Source organism: Eptatretus burgeri, chromosome 5 (assembly GCF_056783735.1).
Source record: "Eptatretus burgeri isolate ZD-2024b chromosome 5, Ebu_testis_v1, whole genome shotgun sequence".
Taxonomy (NCBI): Eukaryota; Metazoa; Chordata; class Myxini; order Myxiniformes; family Myxinidae; genus Eptatretus; species Eptatretus burgeri.
Window position 1 is genome coordinate 15,865,474 of NC_140965.1, and position 25,157 is coordinate 15,890,630.

General features: G+C 45.6%; 1 protein-coding gene and 1 pseudogene across 2 annotated transcripts; both read left to right on the plus strand.

The window, feature by feature from the left end:
- The first annotated feature begins 758 nt into the window (after positions 1 to 758).
- Positions 759 to 21,295, plus strand: LOC147025919 (protein arginine N-methyltransferase 1-like). Of its 2 annotated transcripts, none has more exons than XM_085880821.1 (10): positions 759 to 1,029; positions 7,165 to 7,290; positions 8,008 to 8,163; positions 9,594 to 9,657; positions 10,210 to 10,352; positions 10,889 to 10,976; positions 11,120 to 11,235; positions 19,441 to 19,591; positions 19,694 to 19,818; positions 19,986 to 21,295. In XM_085880821.1, the coding sequence occupies exons 1-10, from the start codon at positions 1,015 to 1,017 to the stop codon at positions 20,067 to 20,069; spliced, it is 1,068 nt and encodes a 355-aa protein (XP_085736947.1). In that variant the 5' UTR covers positions 759 to 1,014; the 3' UTR covers positions 20,070 to 21,295. The 2 variants fall into 2 exon arrangements, with proteins under 2 accessions (XP_085736947.1, XP_085736946.1); XM_085880820.1 differs by having other exon boundaries at positions 883 to 1,029; positions 7,159 to 7,290.
- On the plus strand, positions 11,242 to 19,433 carry LOC147025920 (uncharacterized; annotated as a pseudogene).
- Positions 21,296 to 25,157: the final 3,862 nt, after the last annotated feature.

Sequence of the window (25,157 nt, forward strand, 5' to 3'; positions counted from 1 at the left end):
GATGTGATGTTTTTTTTCATTACCGGATGTGATGTTTATTTCATTACCGGCTGGCATATTCCATTTTACGGATGAGAATATATATATATATATATATATATATATATATATATATATATATATATATATATATATATATATGTATGTATATATGTATATGTGTATATGTATGAGAATCATTCAATTGTCACCAGATTTGACAAATATGAAGAAAAATATGTAAATTTCAACTTCTATAAGTTTCAAAATTGATGTTCACTTTGACGACGCTAAACTTTGAACGAAACATTTTCCAACTTCCTGCGATCGTGCAGAATTTTTTTTTTTATAACGCGGTTCAAGCGGTGGATTATGGAATTATTACTAGCTTAGGGGGTCTCAAAGGCCGAGCCAGATGATTGAAAAGGACTGAAGCGTGTGTGCGTAATTTACCTTTAATTCACATATCTATACCAGAGAGCTGGGGATTCAAAGTGTCGGATGTGCCGGGAATCATTCGTATGTTGGTGCAGAAGCACCGCCGACTCTGTCAAGCGGGATTAATATTCTTAAAAGAGAGCAGGAAATAATAATTTTTGGGGGGGAAACCGAAGAACTCCTTGGGTATGAGGTCCAACTTTTATTGGGTGGCGTATGTAGAGCCTCGTAGATCTGAAAGCGCCAAGAAACCCCAAAAAGAAGAAAAACAACAACAACAACGCCTCTTCAACACGGTGGGGCTTCAATTGTGGTTCTGCGAAGCCATGACACGCCAATAAAAGTTGTGTGCTGAAGTGGGAGATAAATCACACACTCAACCCCAGACCTCCCTTTGAAAAATGCGAAGCTTGACACTGTGCGAACACGAATAATGAATGAATGAATGAATGAAAAGATTTTCTGAAGATTCACGGAAGAGGAAGATTCCTCTAAAGTTCGATTGGCTCGGTGCTTGATTGCTTTGGTCTGACGAACGTCAACTCCTGCTCGATTTGGCTTTTCTTCCTCAAGAGTCGGATCCCACGTGGGAAGAAAATGGCTGCGAACGTGGTGAGCGTGATTTACCGGGTCCCTTACCATTCTCACCGCACTGCTTATCTTATTTTAGATATTATTAAATAATTATCGCCATTGCGCTGACATTGATCTTCACAATCTCATCGAAATGTTCTCTTTTCGCCTTATTTCAAAGCTTCCATCATCCTCCTCAGATAGTTTATTCGTCCAACACGCGATGTCCCTCCGGCTTTTACTTTCCTGAAAATATATTCCTGTTATTCAAAGTCTTTTTTCCTTGCCGAGTAATTAAAATTTTTTGATTTTATAAACCTCTGTCAGAACCCCACCCTTCTTCAACTTCTCCCCCCCCTCCACCCTTCTTCATCTTCTCCCCCCACCCTTCTTCAATTTCTTCCCCCACCACCCTTCTTCACCTTTCCCTCCCCTTCTTCACCTTTCCCCTCCCCCTTCTTCACCTTTCCCTCCCCCTTCTTCACCTTTCCCCTCCCCCTTCTTCACCTTTCCCCTCCCCCTTCTTCACCTTTTCCCTCCCCCTTCTTCACCTTTCCTCCCCTTCTTCACCTTTCCCTCCCCCTTCTTCACCTTTCCCCTCCCCTTCTTCACCTTTCCCTCCCCCTTCTTCACCTTTTCCCCCTCCCCCTTCTTCACCTTTCCCTCCCCTTCTTCACCTTTCCTCCCCCTTCTTCACCTTTCCCTCCCCCTTCTTCACCTTTCCCCTCCCCTTCTTCACCTTTCCCTCCCCCTTCTTCACCTTTCCCCTCCCCCTTCTTCACCTTTTCCCCTCCCCTTCTTCACCTTTTCCCTCCCCCTTCTTCACCTTTCCCTCCCCTTCTTCACCTTTCCCTCCCCCTTCTTCACCTTTCCCCTCCCCTGCTTCACCTACCTCCCTCCCCATATTCACCCCTTGTTCACCCACTCCCCTGCTGCCACCTCCCCACTCCCCCACCTTCGCTCCCACCTCCTCCCCATTCTCTCGCCTCCTCCCCACCCCCACCTCCGCCCCCGCCTCCTTCCCACTCCCCGCCTTCGCCACCTCCTCCCCACCCCTGCCTCCTCCCCTCTCCCCTGCCTCGCCCCCGCCTCCTCCTCACTCCCCGCCTCGCCCCCGCCTCCTTCGCCGCCCCCGCCTCCTCCCCACTTCCCGCCCCCGCCTCCTCCCCACTTCCCGCCTTGCCCCCCGCCTCCTCCCCACTCCCCCACCTTCGCTGCCCCCACCTCCTCCCCCGCCTCCTCTCCACTCCCCGCCACCTCCTCCCCACTCCCCGTCTTCACTCCCCCGCCACCTCCTCTCCACTCCCCCGCCACCTCCTCCCCACTCCCCCGCCACCTCCTCCCCATTCATATAAAAGGAAAACATCGACATACGGTATTTTTTCAAAGTATTCCCGATTCCCCTAATGATAAGAACGGATATTTTACTTCCAACTTTAACTTCAACTTCCATTAAATACTATTTTGTTTTAAAGCGAGATCAGTGTTGATAATCAACACTGGTCGGGATCCATCACTATCGCCGTAGCGGTACAACTCACGGTATGCTGTACCGGTAAAATTATACTTTCACTCGTATAAAAGCCTGTCAAACATGACAAATTGGAATTATTTTATTCGAAATGTTCAGAAACTGGAAGATATAACTTTGTAGCAAGAAAAAGTGTTATTTTAAAACACTACATGCACAAATGTTACCCTGTTTTCTTCATCTTCTGGGACCTTTCATTTCGAGGGTACAGCCTCATAAGCATGTCAAAGCCTGAAGCCTCGGCCAAGTGTCACGTGCGTTTATATCTTAATTTATTAGATATCGCACTTATGTAAACGAGTGCGTGGCCGTATGTGCAAGAAAAAAAAACAACAAAAAAAAACGTTCAAACCGCATGCCAGAAACAAACACACAGGCCATTCCTTCGCTCTCGTGTGCCCGTACGTGCGTGGCCGTACGTGCAAACCCCAAAAAAAACTTTCAAACAACCGCACAAGCCGTTCCTTCGCTCTCGGAAACGACGACTGGATTGGGGCATTGTGTTTATCTATAAATGCACATAAGAAATCGAGAAATTATTAGGATACATTGTCATCACTATCCGGAAGTGGTGCTTACCCGTACGGAATGTTCACATGCATTCCACGAATTATCGCTTGCATTGAAGTAACAACTGCTGTGATACTTACACACAGAGTTAATTAAAATCCAAATTAAAATAAAGTTTACCTCCCTGTCTTTGCTTGCCATGACATTCGCTGCCATTGACCATTGCCACTCCTACGCCACGGTAATTAAATTGCACCCTTTCTCCATCGGTCACGCCTACGCAGCAACGTGTCTTGTCATTGGTTTGGTAAATAAATGGCCATAACTTGGGAAGCACTTGTCTGATTAATATCAAACCTTGAAAAGGCACATACTCAGGTCCCCAGCAATATACCTGGCAAGTTTCAATTAGATCAGGTGAGTGGTTGTCGAGAAACAGCGGACGCACACACACACACACACACACACACACACACACACACACACACACACACACACACACACACACACACACACACACACACACACACACACACACACACACACACACACACACACACACACACACACACACACACACACACACACACACACCTGGAATTATAGATGGATGAACACTCGTTTACGTGTGTTGCACATCACGTGCAGCGAATTTCATCTCCCTGTGTTTTGTATTTATTGTTTAAAAAAAACAAAAACGCTTCTGTACACCACCATTGAGGTCTGGTTGCAAGTCACCGTCCACATTTCCAAAAAAAGAGACGTACTTCCCCTTTAATGGAAATGTGAGTTTTTTTTTTGTTATCCTGAAAAAATAGACCGAAGTGAACACACAGTCGTGTTCAAAGAGTGGCCTTTCAACCCTTCTTAAATCATCCTTTTGAAGAGGGATAGACATCACACAAGCACACATTGTGTTTTATATTGTAGATACTGGTATCACAATCGTACTGGTATCACAATCGCAGATCATCGTGTCGGTAATCAGCACAGGGTTTCTAAAGCACACACACACACACACACACACACACACACACACACACACACACACACACACACACACACACACACACACACACACACACACACACACACACACACACACACACTTCATATCAATAATATAATTATTGGCAATCGTTTTAAGAACAGCCACGAAGGCAAAGACAAGCGCGATGGCTCACACGGTGCTCAGGGTTAAGAGTTAAAACCCACTGTACTTACTTCCTGGTACGTCTTGACGTCATACCGTTCCACTGTTCCAGGTGTTGCCGAGTCCATCAAAGCTTTTTAAATCGTGAGGTCCTTGTTCGGTATTTAAAGATTGAAAACGCCTTTCTTCCTTTCTTGGTCTCGCAACTCGCTGTATCTCCTGATTTTTATTTTTTTTGTCGGTATACCCATATAATGGGTTTATTTAAAATTCCACCCTAGTGGCGAGCAGCTGTTGTTTTGACGACAATTGTAGCGTTTATTGGGGAGTTTTGCAGGAAATGATTTAAGAAAATAAATTAATCTATAATTCCAGCTGTGTGTGTGTGTGTGTGTGTGTGTGTGTGTGTGTGTGTGTGTGTGTGTGTGTGTGTGTGTGTGTGTGTGTGTGTGTGTGTGTGTGTGTGTGTGTGTGTGTGTGTGACCGCTGTTTCTCGACAACCACTGGTCCGATCTAATTGAAACTTACCAGGTATATTGCTGGGGACCTGAGTATGTGCCTTTTCAAGGTTTGATATTAATCGGACAAGTGGTTCCCAAGTTATGGCCATTTATTTATCAAACTAATGACAGGACACGTTGCTGCGAAGGCGTGGCCGTTGGGGAAGAGATCCTCAGCCGCGTTCCCCATTGCAGGTTACAACGTACGGACTTCCGGATTGTGATGACTTGGTGTATTCTAATAATTTCTCGATTTCTTATGTGCATTTATTGATAAACACAATGCCCCAATCCAGTCGTCGTTTACGAGAGCGAAGGAACGCGGCCTGTGTAGTTGTTTGAAAGTTTTTTGGGTTTTTTTGCACATATGGCCACGCGAGAGCGAAGGAACGGCCTGTGTAGTTGTTTCTGGCACGCGGTTTGAAATTTTTTTTTTCCACGCATGTACGGGCACGCACTAGTTTATTTAATTCCACGATGATGTGCACACGCTGAGGGATCCATTTTTATATTATAGCCTTCCAGGTAATGAGTTAATGGGGAACTTTGGGTCACTGTACTGAGTGAATTGAGCTAATTGGGTAATTATTATTTGTGAGGGGGGGGGTGGTTTCAGATGAGGAATGAACAAGGGGGTGTGAAGTTTGGGTTGCGAGGTTGAAGTACAGTGAGAGGGGTTTGAGATGGAGGAGTGAACGCGTGAATTCAGGTGAGGGAAGTTTACCTTCGGAATGACTCGGTTTGAACGGCAAAAAAGGGTAAGATCGTGAGGACTGAGGAGTTGGTTTGTTACTTGATAGAAGATTAAAGATGGATTTTTCGACTAAAAAGACAAAAGTTGGAGAGTCGAGACTCGCGGGACCAGGGACATCCTTCAGGGAATGAAACGCGCTAAACTTTGACACCATTTCCCTCCCCCATCCCTCGAAATAACGGGTGGGAACTGGAAGTCTATTCTCTGTGCAGATTGAAGACGTATCTTATTGTGGGAACGGGTACTAGTTCATTGATAATTCCGGTGTTGCCATCATGCATTACTGACTCCGCACAGGCTTTCTAAGCACACCCGATTCATATAACTAACCAATTGGCAATTGCTTTAAAAGCAGCCATAAGGGTAAAGAAAAACGCGATTTATTGTACGGAGCTGATGAGCTCGGATGCTGAGTTTAAAAGTTAAAACATATGATTCTTACTTCCTGGTACGTCTTGACGTCATACGTTTCACTGTTCCTGTTCTGCGTTCAGCCGAGTGCATCAAAGCTTTTAAAATTGGATGCGGTATTTAAAGATTGGAAATACCTTTCTTCGATATATTGGTGATGTACCTGTTAATTTGTTTTTTTCATACTGTTTTTTTTTCTTTCTGATACACTTACATTCAAAATTCCAATGCTGGTATATTGATATATTGACAGACCCCACTGCCTTCCAACTCCCCCCGACTTGGCCCACCGCCTTCCCACTCCCCCCGACTTGGCCCACCACCTTCCCACTCCCCCGACTTGGCCCGCCGCCTTCCCACTCCCCCGACTTGGCCCACCGCCTTCCCACTCCCCCGACTTGGCCCACCGCCTTCCCACTCCCCCGACTTGGCCCGCCGCCTTCCCTCTCCCTTGGCCCACCACCTTCCCTCTCCCCGACTTGGCCCGCCGCCTTCCCACTCCCCGACTTGGCCCACCGCCTTCCCACTCCCCCGACTTGGCCCGCCGCCTTCCCACTCCCCGACTTGGCCCGCCGCCTTCCCACTCCCCGACTTGGCCCGCCGCCGTCCCACTCCCCGATTTGGCCCGCCGCCTTCCCACTCCCCGATTTGGCCCGCCGCCTTCCCACTCCCCCCCCCTGGCCCGCCGCCTTCCCACTCCCCGATTTGGCCCGCCGCCTTCCCACTCCCCCGATTTGGCCCACCGCCTTCCCTCTCCCTTGGCCCGCCACCTTCCCTCTCCCCGACTTGGCCCGCCGCCTTCCCACTCCCCCGACTTGGCCCGCCGCCTTCCCACTCCCCGATTTGGCCCGCCGCCTTCCCACTCCCCCGATTTGGACCGCCGCCTTCCCACTCCCCCGATTTGGCCCATTGCCTTCCCACTCCCCCGACTTGGCCCCCTCTCTTACCCTCCTCCACACCTCCTCTTGACTACCTCTTTCAACCTCCCCCTTTTTAACCTACCCCATCTTAATGCTCTTTTTCACCCCCTCTTTCTTGACCCTCCACCTTACTTGTCCTCTCATCCGCACTCTTCTTCTTTTGACATTCCTGTTCTCATCAGTCCCATTGACATTTCCTTTCACCTTGTGCTCTTCTCTTGCCCATTTATTCTCCCAAACATTCGATTATAATGTTATTATTCATGAAAGGTCACAGTAAATAATTATTTGAATAAACACTAATTGACAGTTCCAGTGCACCTTAGTGGGTAAGAACATTAGTCTGATTTGTACCTCTTCAAGTAACGTCATTTTGTCCTTGTTTTGAGCGGAAGATTCCGATGCCCATGATCGAGGAGGCTCAAGCTTCAGGCTCAGAAGCTGGAGAGAAGGGCTCTGCCGATGACATGACCTCGAGGGACTACTACTTTGACTCTTATGCACATTTTGGTATCCACGAGGTATGGATCAAGTTTATGTGTAAACTCGCTGAAGTCTTCCTCGTTTCCTTCATCTCGGGAGCGCATGTGAATGTTGTTTGGGCTTCGAGAAGGGGATTAAAGCGGATGTTTTCCGATTGTTTAAAACATTGGGACGCAGCACCCTGCATTTTTATCGCCCAGCCATTTTGATTGGATTATGCGAGGGCAAAAGGGCACCATACTGACAGTGGGATAGGTAGATGCAAGACGCAAGGCAATATGAGATGAGGAGGAGGAGGAGGAGGATGAGGATGATGATTAATTGGGGGAAGAGGCCTGGGTGGGATGTGTTGAAAATATTGCGGGTTGTGACCTGAGATGAATTGGTCTTCTATTGGGATGATGTCCGACCATTTGTTTAAATATGTGGGACGGTCAAAGTTTTCAGAACGAGATACTGCAGTCCAAAAAACTGAAAATTTTAATTTTATTTTTGAATACCCATTAGAGATATCTATATATATATATATATATATATATATATATATATATATATATATATATATATATATATATATATATATATATATATAATTTTTTTTTGACAAGAAAAGAAATTGAAGGATGAATGAGTGAAGTATCTTGATCTGTTGTTCGTATCTTGTCCCAAGAAGCTTTTGGGCACCCTCGTAAGATTCCACCGGATTATGGAGTTTACATTCTCACAATTGGTTCCCATTTTGTCCACGTTGGCAGGAAATGCTCAAGGACGAGGTGAGAACTCGTACCTACCGCAATGCGATGTACCACAACCGCCACCTGTTCAGAGATAAGGTTGTCCTGGACGTTGGCAGCGGGACGGGCATCCTCTGTATGTTTGCTGCCAAGGCCGGTGCACGCTGTGTCTTTGGGGTAAGGCGGTGGATTTCCTCTCATTTCCTAACAAAGGTACCAAAGCATATATGATGCTTCATTTAATTTGAGAGAATCGTTCCCCATTCTTCCTTCCAGCACAGACTCCACGACCGAGATGCCGCCAGCTGGCAAAATGCATAGTTGTGTACTTGTGCTGAGGTTCTTGTTGATCGTAGTTAAATGGTTATACCATTAATGTGTAAAACGTGTCGGTGATTGATAAGTAAAACCGGCCTTTGGTGGTTTTCGTTTGGATCGGTAAAAGCAGCTGGATGAAGATCATAGAGGGGTGTGAGGAAGTAATTTGTTGGTTTGGCGTTTAAAGCAACACTTGTGTCTCTGCTTTTATGGAGTCGATGTTGGTTGTTCGAGGGGATGGTGGAGGTCTGACGGGAATAGACAGTCTGGCGGACCACATCCTGACTCCGTTGCCTCTCAGAGTGTGCGCACTTGTCCGGCATTGCGGAATCCTGTCTCTCTCCCTTTGTACTGCTCCCTGATCTGCTTATCCCAAACTGCGGCAAACTGTCTCCACCCCTCAGCTTTCCTTACCTCGTGACCGCACACCGATTGGTTCTTCACCCGGCCACTTGACATGCCCACAGTTGCGAGCAGTTTCCAACACGCGCTGCAGTTCAACCTTGGTGCACCATCGTGAGGTGTTACTTTTTGCAGTCCTTGGAGGTTGGGGGGGGATTCGCTGGGCTTTTGCAGAGCTGGAGAAGAGAGTAGTTTTGGTAAAATGCGGAATGTCGACCACTTAACGAATCTGCTGATCCTTCGATTAGAATGATGAGTTTGAGGACCTATCCGTGTCATTCACAAGTTGGTGGGAGAATATCCAGATGAGCTAACTCGGTCATTGTAAGCAAATTCTTGAGGACATGGTGAGGTTTGTCAGATGGAGAACTTTTAAATATAAATATATATACATTTATATATATATATCTGAAATCCGTTAAATATAATCATTTTGATTCACTTGAACCACTGTGCTGCTTAACTAGTTTTAAAACCCCAGAACCTTGCAACAGCATGGGGATTTTCCGTCTTGGATCCTGTTATTTAGATTTTCCTCTCGGCCAGTCAGGTCTCATTTCTCACTGTGCAGAAATAAAGGCCTGCAACAGAGTCCTGGTGTAGCCTTTGAGCAACAATCTCAAAATCGAACCAAGGACCTGTTTGGTTGCATCTCTTCTTCCAAGATCTGTTAATTGCTGACGTTTCACGAGAAGTAAATGGCTTCTATCGGATCGACGCGATGATTGAGCATTATGGTTGCGGCGCCATGATAGTTACAGCATGGTCCTCCAGCAGGTGTTTGACCCATCATTGTTGTTCGGTCTGTTTCTGCTCGTTTGTCATACAGATACAGACGTGTGTCTTTATGTACATTTGCCTGTCGCACTCGCTTCCCATTCCTGTAGATCGAGTGCTCTAACATTGCAGACTACTCTCAGAAAATCGTGCAGGCAAACAACATGGAGCATGGTGAGGCTGTGTATGTACTGCGTACACGTTTATATTATCGCTTATGGATTCCACTCGGTTTACGTGTCATCTGCGTTTGGTTCATGAGCTTTCGATTCTGACCCCTCCACCTTATATCCCCAAGTGTTTGTTACATCTCTGAAACTAGAATTGCAGTGGAATTTTTTTTTTATGCCTCCGCTGACAGTCACCGGAGGCATTATGCTTTCGGGTTGTCCTTCCGTGCGTCCGTGACAGGTTTTTGTTCCCGCGATAACTTTAGAACGGCTGAAGGGATCCAAGTCAGACTTGGAAACATGTATGTTTAATGATGTAAATATAAACTGATTAGGTTTCAGCAGTGAAAGGTCAGAGGTTGTGTCAGGTACAAATGTGATGTTTGAGAACAGCTGAAGGGGTTTCAATCAAAGTTGGTACAAGTGTGTATAAACCTTATTATTATAATTTTTTTTAAAGCAATGAAGCTTTTTTTATGAATATACTGTGTGAGGTTGCTTTGAGGTGTCTGTAACCCTTGACCACCGTTGTCACAACCTCAACCCCTCTCCATAGTTGTGACAATAGTGAAGGGAAAGGTGGAAGAGGTGGAGCTTCCAGTGGAAAAGGTGGATATAATCATCAGCGAGTGGATGGGATATTGTCTCTTCTATGAGTCGATGCTCAACACTGTCCTGTTTGCCCGTGACAAGTGGCTGGTGAGTGAGTGAGCGAACTTCGGGATATTGTGACCGTCACGCAAACTCCTTATAAACGGTTGCGCAGAAATTCACCAAACTTGGTGGTTATCATCACCACATGGTAAGAATGTGTGAGAGCAGTATCATTGTTCACCTCACCCCCCCCCCCCGGGGCCCTGCTGCATGGTCAAATGGTCAAACACCAAAAATTACATTCATTACGGGCGCATTTAAAAACTTTTTATTTAATTTTGATGAAACTTTCTATATGCAATCAACATTGGGGAATGTTTAAATTTAACAAATTTTTTTTTTTTTTGATTTGACTCCTGGTTCATGCCTCAGGGGGTGGGGTCTTGGGGTCACAGGGGTCAAAATGGAAGTTTTTTTTTCACTCAATTTGATGTCTTGTAATTCCTGTTGAAATGTTTTGCCATCTTTCAGTTTTGCTTTCGGTGGGAAGTGTGAGGATTTGTGATGGCGTACCATCGACTTCACTCAAATTTTTTTATTTGCAAGATCCTGTTGCCATTTTTGTCTGTCTGTCTTGTCAGAAACCATCGGGTGCCATCTTCCCCGATCGTGCTTCTCTCTACCTCACAGCGATAGAGGATCGTCAGTACAAAGAAAACAAGATTAACTGTAAGTTAAACCCGAAAAATTATATTATCATTGCCTTTGACTCATGAGTGAACATTTCCATATCTACAAGAGGCTGCACCTTGAGGTGGGGGAGACAGGGTTGTTGTGTTCTTGTCCTCAAGCCATTTCGGTTGCAATTGCAGGGTGGGAGGATGTGTACGGCTTTGACATGTCTTGCATACGAGATGTAGCCATTCAAGAGCCGTTGGTTGATGTAGTTGAACCAAAGCAGGTTGTCACCAATGCCTGCCTTGTTAAGGTAAGTGTCCTGCATTCCCTCTGCACACAGGCATCGTTTTTAACTCTTGTCTATTGCAGGGCTCAAAATTATTTTTTTTTTGAGGGCTTTTTGATTTCCGGGGGCTCCCTTTTCATGTTCGCAAACTGTTACTTCTGCCACCGAAGGGGAACGGCGGTTATGTATTCACCCGTGTTTGTCTGTCTGTCTCTGTGAGCAGAATATCTCAAATAGTTGACACATTTGGACAATTTGGACAGGTTGGGTGTGTGATGACAAATTTATTCGATTTTGGTGAAGATCCAGATCCGGATGCTATATACTGTATATATAATTATTATTTTTTAAAGTGATTCTTCACCGTTGAGAGATGATGCCAAAACGATGCATAGTATGCTATCTCAAAGTTTTGGACGGGTTATGACAAAACTTGGTCGATGAGAGTTGGGTAGGTGACAAGAACAAGCCAATTAGATTTTGGTTGAGGTCTGGATGCAGGTCATGGCATATCAGTAGGATACAAAACATAAACTTTTCAGCCTGGCAAAGGTATGCGCTCTACAGAGTGCCAATCTAGTTATCCTCGCCGAAGGAGAAGGTATTGCGTTTCGGTCCGTTTGGCTGTTTGTGTCTTTGCTTGCTTGTTTGTTTGTCCGCTTGAAAACCTTTCGTGTTTTTTCTCCACAACCACTTGTCGGATTGAGACAATTTCCACCATCGGTGTGCTTCTCATGTAGAATGTTTTAATCATAATTATGACATCATAGGTAACGTAGTGTGGCAAACATGTTAAAAAAACGGAAAAACTTTGGACCTCTATCTCTGAAACCACACCAAGGGAAAAAAATTGAAACTTGGCACATGGCACATACTCATGTGGAAAAGCGATTTTTTTTTTTTCATGGTCATAGGTGCTTTCATTATGACGTCATAATAGCTTATGTGGAACACTACATCTGATCAGTGAAAATATTTGAGGGTCATCTCAGCATAAAATGGTCCTCAGAAAGAAAATTTGATGTCATTGGTAATATAATTCGGCAGGCATATTGTTTTTTTTTTCTGTATGTTTGATTTAAACCTTCAAAGATCTTCTGAAGTGGCTAAACAGAAAATCGAGGTGAAACGTTACATACATGATTGCCTATCCATGAGGAACAAAAGGTTCACACATATGTCGTCACAGGTCACATGGTTTGGTGGCCATATTGGATATACCCGGAAACCTATAAAAAAAAATCTTCTCCAGAACGGCTGGACAAATCTTGGGGAAACTTCACACAAATGTTTCCCAAGCCATGGGTGTACAAGTGTGTTCAAGACTAATTGATGGGTCACATGGTTTGGCAGCCATATTAGATTGAAGAAAAATATTAAATAATTTTTTCTCTGGAATCGTTTAATCAATCAACATGAAACTTCACATTTATGATGTAGTGATGGTGAATACATGTTTTAAATTTCAACTTGATCGGATGCCATGGTATGCCATGGTATGGCAGCGAGAATTATTTAATATTTTGATTTGGGTTCTTTTTTCTTTTTCTTTTTTTCTTTTGTAAGGCTCACTTGGCTGTGCCTGGATGGGTTTGAGGGTAGAGGAGTAGCAAAGGGTGGAGGAGCTTCATGTGGGCCAACAGCCATCCATAGCTAATGCCCAACTGTCTGCGGACGTCGTCCTGCGGTTGGGTTACTTTTATTTTTTTTTTTAGGAGGTTGGTGGCAGGATTTGCACTCCGGCCACCATAAAACGTAGGAAAACCTTTAAGAAAATTGACAACCCACTTTGTGGGCATACCTCCTGTGCAGCTGCCCTTCGCAGGGCAGCTCACCGGATGACAGGATTGGGGCAAATCCTTTGGGAAACCCAAACTTCAAGATGATCGGAGGACGTCCACGGAGTAACCTTCCCGGGTTAGATTGTGGTAGTGTGTGTCAGGGTTGTGCTGAGGTGTCGTCCACCAGACAACAGTCTCCTTGTGTTAACCTGAGGCAATCCCTTCAGGTGGGTGCCTGGAATGTCCTATCCCTAAGAGAGGATGATCACCTGTCTGTTATCATCTGAGCTCAAGCATTCAAACATCTGTCTAGCAGCACTCTCTGAGGTTCAGAGACCAGATAGTGGCGAGATCAAGGCAGGTGGTTACACCTTCTATTGGTCTGGTCACTCTGATGGTTATCATGCCAAAGCAGTTGCTGCAGCTGTGTCCAATAAGCTGATTCCAATGGTAATTGAGGTAACACCAGTCAACTAACGTATTCGGAGACTAAGAATTCGTCACTTCTTGGGTGTCATTTCCCTGGTCTCCGGATATGGTCCGGCTGAGGCGAATGATCTCACCGTGAAGGATGCATTCTATGCCATGCTCGAGTCTGTGGTTGATCAGTTGCCCAAGCGAGATACTCTTCTCGTCTTGCGTGATTTCAACGCATTGACTGGAACTGATAGGGAAGGTTATAAGCATGTGTTGGTCCCCATGGGTCTGGAACTGTGAACCACAACAGCATTAAGTATTTAAGTTCCTTGACTTTGCAAAAAGTCATGGACTTCAGGTGGCTGGTTCATGGTTTCAGCACCCACAGGCTCATCGCTGGACTTGATATTCCAATGCTGGCGGTGTGACAAAGGAGATTGACCATGTCCTCGTTGATGGTCGCTGGAGGATGATCCAGAACTGCAGCGTCTACCGGAGTGCTCATTTCCTCAATACCGACCACAGGATTGTTGGGGCAACTCTGAAGTTTCAGCTTAAATCCAGGAGAATGGTAACATTCCAGCCTCGGCTGGATGTTGGCAAGCTCAAGGATGAGAGGGCAGCTGAGGAGTTTGCGAACAGATTGAGTGGAGACTTGGGAGGCGTTCTGGGTGCTTTGGGAGGTCCTGAATAGTTGCGTCGTGCCGTCAAGACCACCATCACTGATGTTGCCGGTGGATGTCTTGAAACTCACTGTAGGGCGAAGAATAATTTTCTCTCTCAAGGGACACTGGATACCATTGACTCGAGTCGCAGGACCAGGCTGAATGTCAGAGCTGAGCTGTTGAGGGAGCTGAGGCGTAAAACTGTACGTGCGCTAAGGGTGGACAAGGAGGCCTATATGCGAGGAATCTGTGAGGGGATAGAGCATCACCTGTGGTCAAGTGATTCTCGTCCTGCTTACAGGGGAATTTGCGCATTGCATTCCTCCAAGCCTATCCCTTGGTGTGCTGCAGGTAGAGTGGAGGGCGGAGGGCTCTTGACAGAGGAGTCCTAAGTGAAAGCCCGTTGGGCCGCTAACTTTGAGCGGCTGTACCAGGCTGATTCACCAGCTGTTGAGTTGGATGTCAGAGGTGTTGCTGTCCCTCTTGCTGAACCCCCAATCAACTGTGATCCACCTTCGTTTGTGGAAACACAGGCTGTGGTGAACCGGTTGGAATGGGGTAAAGCTCCTGGGATCTGTGGCATCCATGCTGAACTTCTCAAGGCTGGTGGAAATGCTGAACTTGTTTCATTGCATGCAGTTCAGTGCTCTGTCTGGAACGCAGGCATCATCCCAACTGACTGGAAAAGGGGCCTTGGTGTCCCTCTCTGGAAAGGGAAGGGTGATTGCTAGGACTGGAACAACTACCGAGGGGTGTCGCTGCTCTCAGTGTCAGGAAAGGTCTTTGCTTGGATAACTCTTGATCGGGTTCGCCACCATCTGTTTGAGTACCAGTGCCCAGAGCAGTCGGGCTTTACACCAAAGAGGTCAACCATTGACTGTATCCTTGCTCTTCCGTTCCTCACCGAATGCAGATGAGAATTTCGGCAGGGGCTTGCTTGCAACCCATGATGATCTCCACAAAGCGTTCAATTCAGTGAATCAGGATTCCTTTACGAAAATTCTAGGTCTTCATGGGGTGCCATTGAAACTGATAATTCTGATTTCTGAACTATACTCTGGTATTGAGAGTGCTGTGGAGTTTGTCAGGGGTTTTGACTGACCCCCACACTTGTCAGCGCTTGTATGGACTGGATTCTGGGGAGGATGTTGGAGAGATCAAGCTGTGGTGCATAGTTTGGGAAAGTCAAGATCTCTGATCTTGATTTAGCAGATGATAGTCGTCTTTGCGGAGACTCTGGAGATCCTTTTGGGGGCCCTTAATGTGCTGAATGAGGAGTCGGAGCCGCTGGCGTTACGGGTTTCCTGGGTCAAAACTAAGAACCAGGCTTTCAATGACATCTTGGATGCTGCTATCCTGTCTGTATCTGTTTGTGGTGAGGATGTTGAGGTCACAGAGAGATTCACTTGCCTTGGCAGAGTGATATTCATGTCTGCTGGCTGTAAGCCAGAGGTCAACCGATGTCTGGGCTGGGCATGGGGAGTCATGGATTCACTGGATCATGGGGCTGTCTGTACCTGTGCAGGATGACGAAAGTCCGAGTTTTCAAGTCTTTGGTGCTTCCAGTCTTGCTCAAGAATGTGAGACTTGGACAATGACCATGGATCTGAGATGGAGACTTGATTCCTTTGGTACCAAGTCTTTTCGGAGAATCCTTGGCCATCGCTGGTCAGACTTTGTGTCCAACGAGCGGTTGCTGTTAGAGACTCAAATGAGATTTGTTACCTGCGTAGTCCGTGAGCGTCAGCTGTAGCTGTATGGACATGTGGCTCGTTGTCCTGACACTGATCCTGCTCACCAGATTCTCTCAGTGAGGGAGCCTCGTGAGTGAAGGAGGCCGATGGGCCGACCACGTGCCTTGTGGTTGCAGCAGGTTGATCAGCATCTCAAGGAGATGGGGATGGGCAAGGCATCTGCCTGGGGGATGGCCAGGCGGAGGCCCCTGGAATAACGGCGGAAAGTGGACCGAGTGATGCGCTGCTCTGGCCTGACCCGGCATGCTCCCATACCTGACCTGACCTGAGTTAATGCTGAAATGCGAATCCTATCCAGGTTCCCCTGATGACTTCATCTTTGCTTTTTGCTTGTTTGGGTTCCTTCTCATTACTCCAATGCAGGACTGCTCCTATTTGGTCTTCCATTTGATTTAAATTTAATTTATTTTCATCCCATTCTAAATTAAATTGAATAATAATAAAAAACGTCATGTGTCAGGGTCAGGTGTCCGATCAAATTGGGGTTGCATCAAAGTGGGACGTCTTAGTACTTGGTCATCACTGCCGGTAATTTTAAAGTGGAAGTTCAAATTATGTCTCTTATTATTTACGTAACACACCAGTACACAAACACCACACCAAATACACCACACAAAAGAAGTCTATGGTCTGCAATCTCTGATTGCTCTTTTTCTTCTTGTCCTTGTCATCCAGGAAAATGTACATTGATACCTTCTCATGGCTTTGCCCTGTATATGATTCACCAAGAAGCTCTTTAATTGTAGATAATGTTGGTGGTTGAATTAAATTTTGCATGCAAGGTGGAGGATTGTTTTAGTTAGGGAATTTTAGCATATTGTATTCACCATCTGTGAAAAAATTGCTTACCAAAAAATTTCTTCACTAACGTATTCATTTGGTGTCTACTAACACCTATCAATTAGTGCAAACCCAAATCCTTGTGGAAAATTCTGGGGAGCCAATCAAAGTTCGGGTGCTCCTAGGGCCTGCGCGAAAAAAAATCGGAAAAATTAACTTTTGCCAATATTGACTTGTGGGATGTCTCACTCGGGATTTTTTGGGGTGCTGAATTGATTCCAACCATTAGATTTGAGGAAAAATGAATCCCTGGCCATAAAATATTGATATGATACATTTTTAGATATCTCAGACTGTGTTTTGCGGTAATTTGGCTCAATTGATTCAGATTGTTCAAATTGTGCTGAAACCAGCATACAACATTTTTGAAACCACTGCTATATTGTTGGTTTTACTTGTGCTCATGCTCAGTAGAATTCAGGTTCTCAGACCATGAATGGTCCGGCACATGGACCGACATCACGATAGAAACCACACTCATGCGTGAGGCAAAATCCTCTGGTGGTCTAAACAGAGGCCGCTTTCGGAATGAGTCTTCTCAAAGTCTTTGGTTCAGACTCTGAACCACTTCTCGTTCATTCACCAAGAGCTAGAAAGAAGCATGGTCAAATGTGGGGTACCTGTCCATACCGACGTTAAAAGAGCCCAAATGAAGAGAGATAACGATGCTGTCAACACCATAGTTGGGTGGTTGGAGGAAGTCAACCCTTTCGATGCCACACGGGACAAGAAGACTCTGGTGTCCTTCTCAACTGGGTTCAGCAGCACTCCCGAAGAACAAGTCATCGCTGATCAAGCAGAAGAAGTTGGCAGAGCCATACAGGCTAAGATGGATGGGAAAACTGTTGTGGATGCAATGGTAACCAAACACAAGGTCAAATCACTTGCAAGCCTCAGATCTGGACCCAAAGTCAATGGCAAGAAGCTGGTCATTGACTCACTGAAGCTATTCAACCGCCTCATTTTCATCAGTGAGCGTGAAGTCAAGACCAAAGAAGCTCTGTGCTTTGAGTTGACGCCAAAACCGATGTCTCTGTTTGACAAAAATCAAAAGTTGCGAAAGCCAGACAAGGCTGCCCTAGCAAGGTCCCTGAAGGCATGTGTGGCACCTGTCGAACAACCCCCCTGCACAAGCCTTGTGGTTGATGGTGGGTGGCTCCTGCACAATGTCAAGTGGGAGGCTAACCTTACTTGGAAGGATGTTGCCGAGAGCTACCTCCGGTTTGTGAAGTCCATGGGGAGCCATCGCCTCCGGATAACGGTGGTCTTTGATGGATATGGCAGCTCCACCAAGGACCATGACCACTTGAGATGAACAAAGAATGCATGCTGTGACATTCAGATTCGTCTGGATCTCAAAATCATCATTGCAAGAGAAAAGTTCCTCGATTAACAAGAACAACAAAGCCCAGCTCGTTCTGCTCCTTGCTGAGACATTTAGTAGGAATGGAATCGGTGTACAGCAATGCTCTGATGATGCCGACACCTCCATCGTCCGTGCAGCTCTAGATGAGGCAAGAGTCCCCTGTCGAGGTGAAGGCTGAGGATACAGACGTCCTGGTTATGCTGATTCATCATGTTGCAGACCATCCGATCTTCCACACGACAGCCAAAGTAACATCTTACAATGTCAGAAAGATCCGGGAGGCACTCCCAAAGATATACCAGAAGTATTTCATCTTCTTGCACAGCTTCTCTGGCTGCGATACAGTGTCTGCAATTTTGGGGTTTAGCAAACCAACTTTGCTAAGCAAGCTCTGCAAGACTGATGAAGCAGAGAGGGCAATGGACGTGTTTATAGACATCTGAGCTGAGAAAGGTGATATCATTAAAGCAGGCTGTGATCTTTTCATGCGCATGTTCCATGGGAAATCCTCCAAAGACTAGGAAGACTTGAGATTCGATATCTTCAGCAAGTGAGCTGCTACTGGGAGAAAAAAACCTGAGAAACTCCCCCCGACAACAGGAGCTGCAGCACAGCACTCTCTCCGAGCTTACCTCCAGACGAGACTGGCTGATGCTGCAAAGTCCATCTTTGGATGCCTGGGACTATGGATGGCAAATTACTGAGCAAGGATATGCAACAGTCCCTTCTACAGACCCCATTGCACCAGACTACCTCCTGACGTTTGCCAGCTGCAACTGTGCGGGGGACTGCAGCTCACTCAGGTGCTGCTGTAAAAAGCAAGGAGTCAAGTGTATTTCTGCTTGTGGCATCTGTCATGGTAACTCTTGCCTGAACATAAACCAGCTGGATGACAAGAGGAGTGAGGAAGATACTGGGGAGTTTGATGAATAAGGTTGTTAAAAGCTGACGAAGCAACATTTCCATTGAGCACAGTTCTGTTAAAAATGTCAATAAAATACATTTTATATGATCAAGGAGTGTTTTTTTTTTCTCAAAAATAATGGTTGCAATCAATTCAGCACCTCCCAAAAAACCCCTAGTTAGACATCCCACAAGTCAATATTGGCAAAAGTTAATTTTCCGATTTTTTTTTTTTTCGCGCAGGCCCTCTGAGCACCCGAACTTTGATTGCCTCCCCAGAATTTTCCACAAGGATTTGGGTTTGCACTAATTGATAGGTGTTAGTAGACACCTAGATGAATACGTTAGTGAAGAAATTTTTTGGTAAGCAATTTTTTCACAGATGGTCAATACCATTTGCTAAAATTCCCTAACTATTTGGAAGACACACAAAAAAATTATTTTTCTAGCTTCCCCTTTTAAAATTTTTGTTCCTTCTTCTTCCCATTATCCCATATCCACAGGAGGTGGACATCTACACAGTGAAGGTGGAGGATCTCAACTTCACATCGCCATTCTGTCTTCAGGTCCGACGTGCCGACTACGTCCATGCCCTTGTTGCATACTTTACCGTGGAGTTCACGCGCTGCCACAAGCGCACTGGGTTTTCTACTGGTATGCACTCGCAGGGGGTTCAGGGTGGAGGACATGGTGGGTCAAGTGAAGGTATGATGTACTGTTCACTTGTGCTTTGTAAACTTCCTGTGTGTTTTGCAGCTCCCGACGCACCGTACACCCACTGGAAACAAACAGTGTTTTATCTGAAGGAAGACTGTCTGACTGTAAAGCCAAGCGAGGAAATATTTGGAACTATTTCAATCCGGCCCAATGCAAAAAATAGTGTAAGTACCTCAATTAGCGTTTATTTAACCCTTTTGTGGAATTCACACCCCACCCCATCCCCCCTTTTTTCTCACCCTTCCACATTTTTGTATGTTATCTTTATGGTATTAGGAGTGCTTCCTGTACAAGCACCCTCATTCTCCCTCCTTTTCCCCTTTCCCAACAGAGGGACCTTGACTTCACTGTGGATGTTGAGTTCAAGGGTCAGTTGTGTGAACTCTCAGCCTCCCAGGAGTTCCGTATGCGTTGAACCACAGCTTCTCTCGAATCCTAAAGCCACTCCATTCCCTCGAACTGTTTCACATCAATCATGTTTTTCAAATCCCATCCATACATTATCGTCTCATCCTCTCACATAATCACTGTTGGTGCCTCTTCCGGCTCTCTCTTACGGGGCCATCTACGTTACATCCACAAAAATTGGCGTTTCTATTTCTTACTACCCACTCCTGACTGTTCCACACATCATCCTCGTTTAATTTCTCTCCCTCTCCTTGCATCCACCCATATTCCATCTTTGTTCTTATCCTTCTACTCCCTTTTCTCAAGTTACACAATCCCCTCCAGCGTACATTAATTGTAGATGGTCCCTCGATGAACCCTGCCTTGGAGTCAGCCTCTCGGGTCATCCCTGCCAATCGTAGACACCGACCCCGCCATTGATCTTTTTTTAATCTTGAGCCAATGATACCTTTTAAAACCCAGGCTCGTGTAGCTGAACAAGTTCAGCCGAGCAAACCTGTTCTTTCAAACATTGTGCGACATGTAAAACTTGATGACCTGACATTTGCGGTTTCCTCTGTGACGTCACAACTGTTCTATTTCCGTTTTGTACTGAAACTTTGCTCAGACATGGTTTAAACCTGAGCCATGGAAACTCACCATTACTGTGGAATTCTTTTTTTCTTTGACTTTTAGTTGGTTCTTGCACCGAACTGTTGAGAATATCAGAACCTTTTGTTGCTGGTCATCTAACTTAGGGAAGGGGGGAGGCCTGGTGGGGGAAGAGGGTGGCATGACAATGAATTTGCACATCGTGTGCGCGCCATATAGAAATGTTCCTCGTTTGCATGCGTTTGCCCCTTCAAAATTATTCAAACGTTCTCCAAAGTGTAACGGCCATTCGTTTTCCTTCTGTTTTTTTTTTAGTCTCCACTCAAAAGTTTGCATGTGTAACAAATTGCACATACCTTTTGTTTTTGTTTTTTTACCTGGAGATGTTCTGATGTGAAAGTTTCGAATTGCGCAACGTTCATGCTCTTCAGTTTTGTGGCCGATGCTTCAGACTCGAGTCCGGATTTGCTCTGCTTGCGGTGCAGAACAGATGCGGTAGTGAGGTCTTCCACCAACCTTACCATTTGTACCTGCTTATAAACTTCTATAATGACAATGTTTCACGTTTTTTGTAGGGATGTGCTAGTTTTATCCAGTTGATGTAAAGGTAATAAAAGCGGAATTTAACTATTTTGCAAACAACTGTTTATCTCCTTTACTTGTGTTTCTCGCGGCATGTTTTACCTCCCCAGCAGACTGTGCGTGCTGCATGAGTGTGTCGAGTGTTTGCTCGTGTGAAGGTGAGATTGTTCAAAGGTGTGAAAACGAGTTTTTCATCGTATTAAAGGTAACGACCTGCTGAAGAACCTGCATAGGTTACGCATCAAGGCCTTGTCTTCTGCAGCAAGTTTAGTTGCGATTTATTGATTTTTGGCGTACAGAAGTCGAGGCTCATGGAAGAGATATAATAAAGAATGCATCAGGATGCAACAGAACAAAAGCAACACCAGAGAGGGAGTAGGAAAACAGCAACATGAGGGCTGTTGGGAGGAATCAGGGGTAGTGGAGCATAATACATGGGTTGGACATGATGGGTACAGAATCAAATTCTCAGGAAGGATAAATGGATTTTGGTTGAGTTGAGGTGGGGGTTCATGTGTCAAAGTTGGTTTTGGATGGGGGATGATGCAGACTGTGGTGAACAGCTGTCTTGAAGACCTGGAAGGATGAGATTGAAGAGAATGTGGAAGGTGGTTCCATAGGTGGGAATAACGAGAAACAAATTAGTGTAGGTGAGCAATGATCTTGGATTTTGGAAGTTTCAGCAGAAGGGGTGGTGGGGGGGGGGTCATAGTGGTCTGTTTGTGCCCTGCAGAAACCTGGGGGGACAAAGCACGGAAAGAGCAGAGGGTGCAAGATCAAAAAGGAGGTTGTGGAAGACAGACCACCTGTATGTCTACAATGGGGATGTGACAGGCCCATCGACTTGGCTTCATTGTGGGAGATTTCAATAATTTTAAAGGCTTTGGTTTCTACTGTGTTAAGCTGAGCAAGATTTGAGGCAGGGGAGTCAGTCCAGAGGAGACAGCAGTGTTCCATCAAGCTGTAGATGAAGGCCTTGTAGGTGGATCAGAGTTCAGGTGCACCAAGGAAGGTTTTTGCACAACAGTGCATGTCCATTCGCGATCAAATTTTTTTTTTGTGACACATTGGTTGTCGTCTGATTCAAGAATCGCACTATATTTTGAACGAAGGGAAATCGTCTCGGCCGAACTATTGAAACAACATGGGAGCATGGAGTTCTCCAACCCACATGAATGTGAAAAGGCTTATTTTTTCCATCAAACTCGCTCCCACACAAAATTAATGGGACAATCCCATACCAAAGCAAGTGGCAGTGTTTGACCAACTCTGATTTAATTGAAAGGAATTACAGGGATTTATATTTGGCACAGAAGGGTACCACCTGAATTATCAATCAATCTGAACTCCCTTTCACCAGATGTTGGTCATTGATGTTTGACCTGACCTTGACTGCTCCGTCATCTTGTAAGGATTGTACCTTCTTTCAAAGTTGCCCTGCAAAGTCAATTCTGATATTTTTTTGCTCATCGTAGAAGGGGGAAAGAAACATCCATAAAATGCTTATTTTAGTTTTCTGACCTTAGCCTTGCTCAATTGATGTACATTTGGATTTCCTTAAATTTGATGATTATAGCACAAACACCAAGGCAATCCCTGTATGTCTGAAGGTGTGCACTCAACACTTGGGAGTTATACAACACTACCGTGGCCACATACAAAGCTTGAGTCTGCAGTCTGATGGAGTACTGCTCTCCCCTCTGGGCTGGTGCTCCTGCCACCCACCTTTCTCGGCTTCACGCTGCTTCCCACCTTGGGAACCAAGGCATTTCGGATCATTGGCATCTCCCGCAATGAGGCTGAGCCTTTGGGCCTCTCACTCTCTCACCACAGGCAGGTCGGTGGTCTTTCTGTCTTCTACCGTCTCCTCTCGAGCCTCGCCTCCACTGCTCTCTCTGCGATTTGTCCCCACCACATTTCCGCAGGGCGCTCAAGGTCCGCCAACAACCCCCTTCTGGTAAAACTACCAAAATCACGAATCATTGCTCACCTTCACTCTTTCATTCCTCTTTTTTCCCGCCTTTGGAATAAACTCCCTCACTCGATTCAATCCCATTCTTCCCTCCAGGCCTTCAAAGCAGCTGTTCACTACCGCGTCTTATCCCCCATCCAAATCCTTGATCTTTTCTACGCCGATAATCCACCCAAGCCCACCTCGTTCAAATTCTCTGCTTTCCTTCCTGAAAGTCCCTGTAATTTCCATCTTGTATTCCCCATGTTCCCCGCCAAATCCCTCTCCCTTCCACAGATCTAATGTTTATGTTCCCCACTGTCTTGTCCTTTCCACTCCCGCCCCTCGTCTCATGCCCCCCCTTGTTGTGCGTTGTGTGTTAGCTCTCACACGAGCCTCGACAAGGTATACAAACTGAGGATCCGTTCACGTGATGCAATGACAAAACAATCATTCCACGTGATGCAATGACAAATCGAGGATCAGTCCACGTGAAGGAATTACAAACCATGGATCAGTCCACATGAAGCAACTATAAATTGAGGCTCAGTCCACGTGATGCAATTACAAACCAATAATCAGCTCATGTGATGCAGTTACAGACCGAGGATCAGTTCATGTGATGCAGTTACAGACCGAGGATCAGTTCATGTGATGCAATTCCACACAGAGGATCAGTCCATGTGATGTAATTACAAACCGATGATCAGTCCATGTGATGCAATTACAAACCGGGGCTTAGTCCATGTGATGCAATAACAAACTGAGAATCGGTCCACGTGATGCAATTACAAACCGAGGATCAGTCCATGTGATGCAATTACAAACCGATGATCAGTCCATGTGATGCAATTACAAACCGAGGATCAGTCCATGTGATGCAATTACAAACCGATGATCAGTCCATGTGATGCAATTACAAACCGAGGATCAGTCCATGTGATGCAATTACAAACTGATGATCAGTCCATGTGATGCAATTCCAAACGGATGATCAGTCCATGTGATGCAATTCCAAACTGAGGATCAGTCCATGTGATGCAATGACAAACAGGCTCAGTCCACATGATGCAATTACAAACTGAGGATCAGTCCACGTGATGCATTTACCAACCGAGGATCAGTCCACCTGATGCAATTACAAACCGATGATCAGTCCATGTGATGAAATTAAAAACCGAGGATCCGTCCATGTGATGCAATTACAAACCGATGATCAGTTCCCGTGATGCAATTACAAATCAAGGATCAGTTCTTTTGCTGCAATTACAAACCGAGGATCAGTCCATGTGATGCAATTACAAACCGAGGATCAGTTCTTTTGCTGCAATTACAAACCGAGGATCAGTCCACGTGATGCAATTACAAATCAAGGATCAGTTCTTTTGCTGCAATTACAAACTGAGGATCAGTCCATGAAAGTTTGTAACTGTACCCAGATTGTTCACTTCCTGTATCCTCCTCTCCTCCCCTTGCTCTTGTTCTTCTCCAATGTCCTTTCTTTCTCCAGTTATTCTTATTACTCCCTCTACCCTTCTGTTGGTGTCTCCCTCCCCCCCCGCCCCGACCACCACCCATTTCCACTCTTCTTTTCCTTCTCTGTCCTGCCTCGTTGTGTTCTCGCTCCTCCATGAGTCTCGACTCGATTTGAAATTGCCTCGTGTGGACTTTTTTGTATCAAGGATCAATTTATACGCGAATCACATACCAAGGATCAGTCCATGTGAGATAGCATCCCAATCTTAGACCGTAAACAGATTTTAAAATTTGGAATCCATGTTAAAAAAAAAAAAAATCCAAAATGATCCAAATTGAGGCAAAAGAGGCTCGCCTTGGAGACCGTCACCTTAATAGGACAAGAATGTTATTACTCGTCGTCGATCTTGCTGTTCTTGAACATGTGTTGTCACGTTCACTCCATCCTCCGATGTCCACATGAAATGTTTGATGCACTTTTGTCATTCGGTTCGT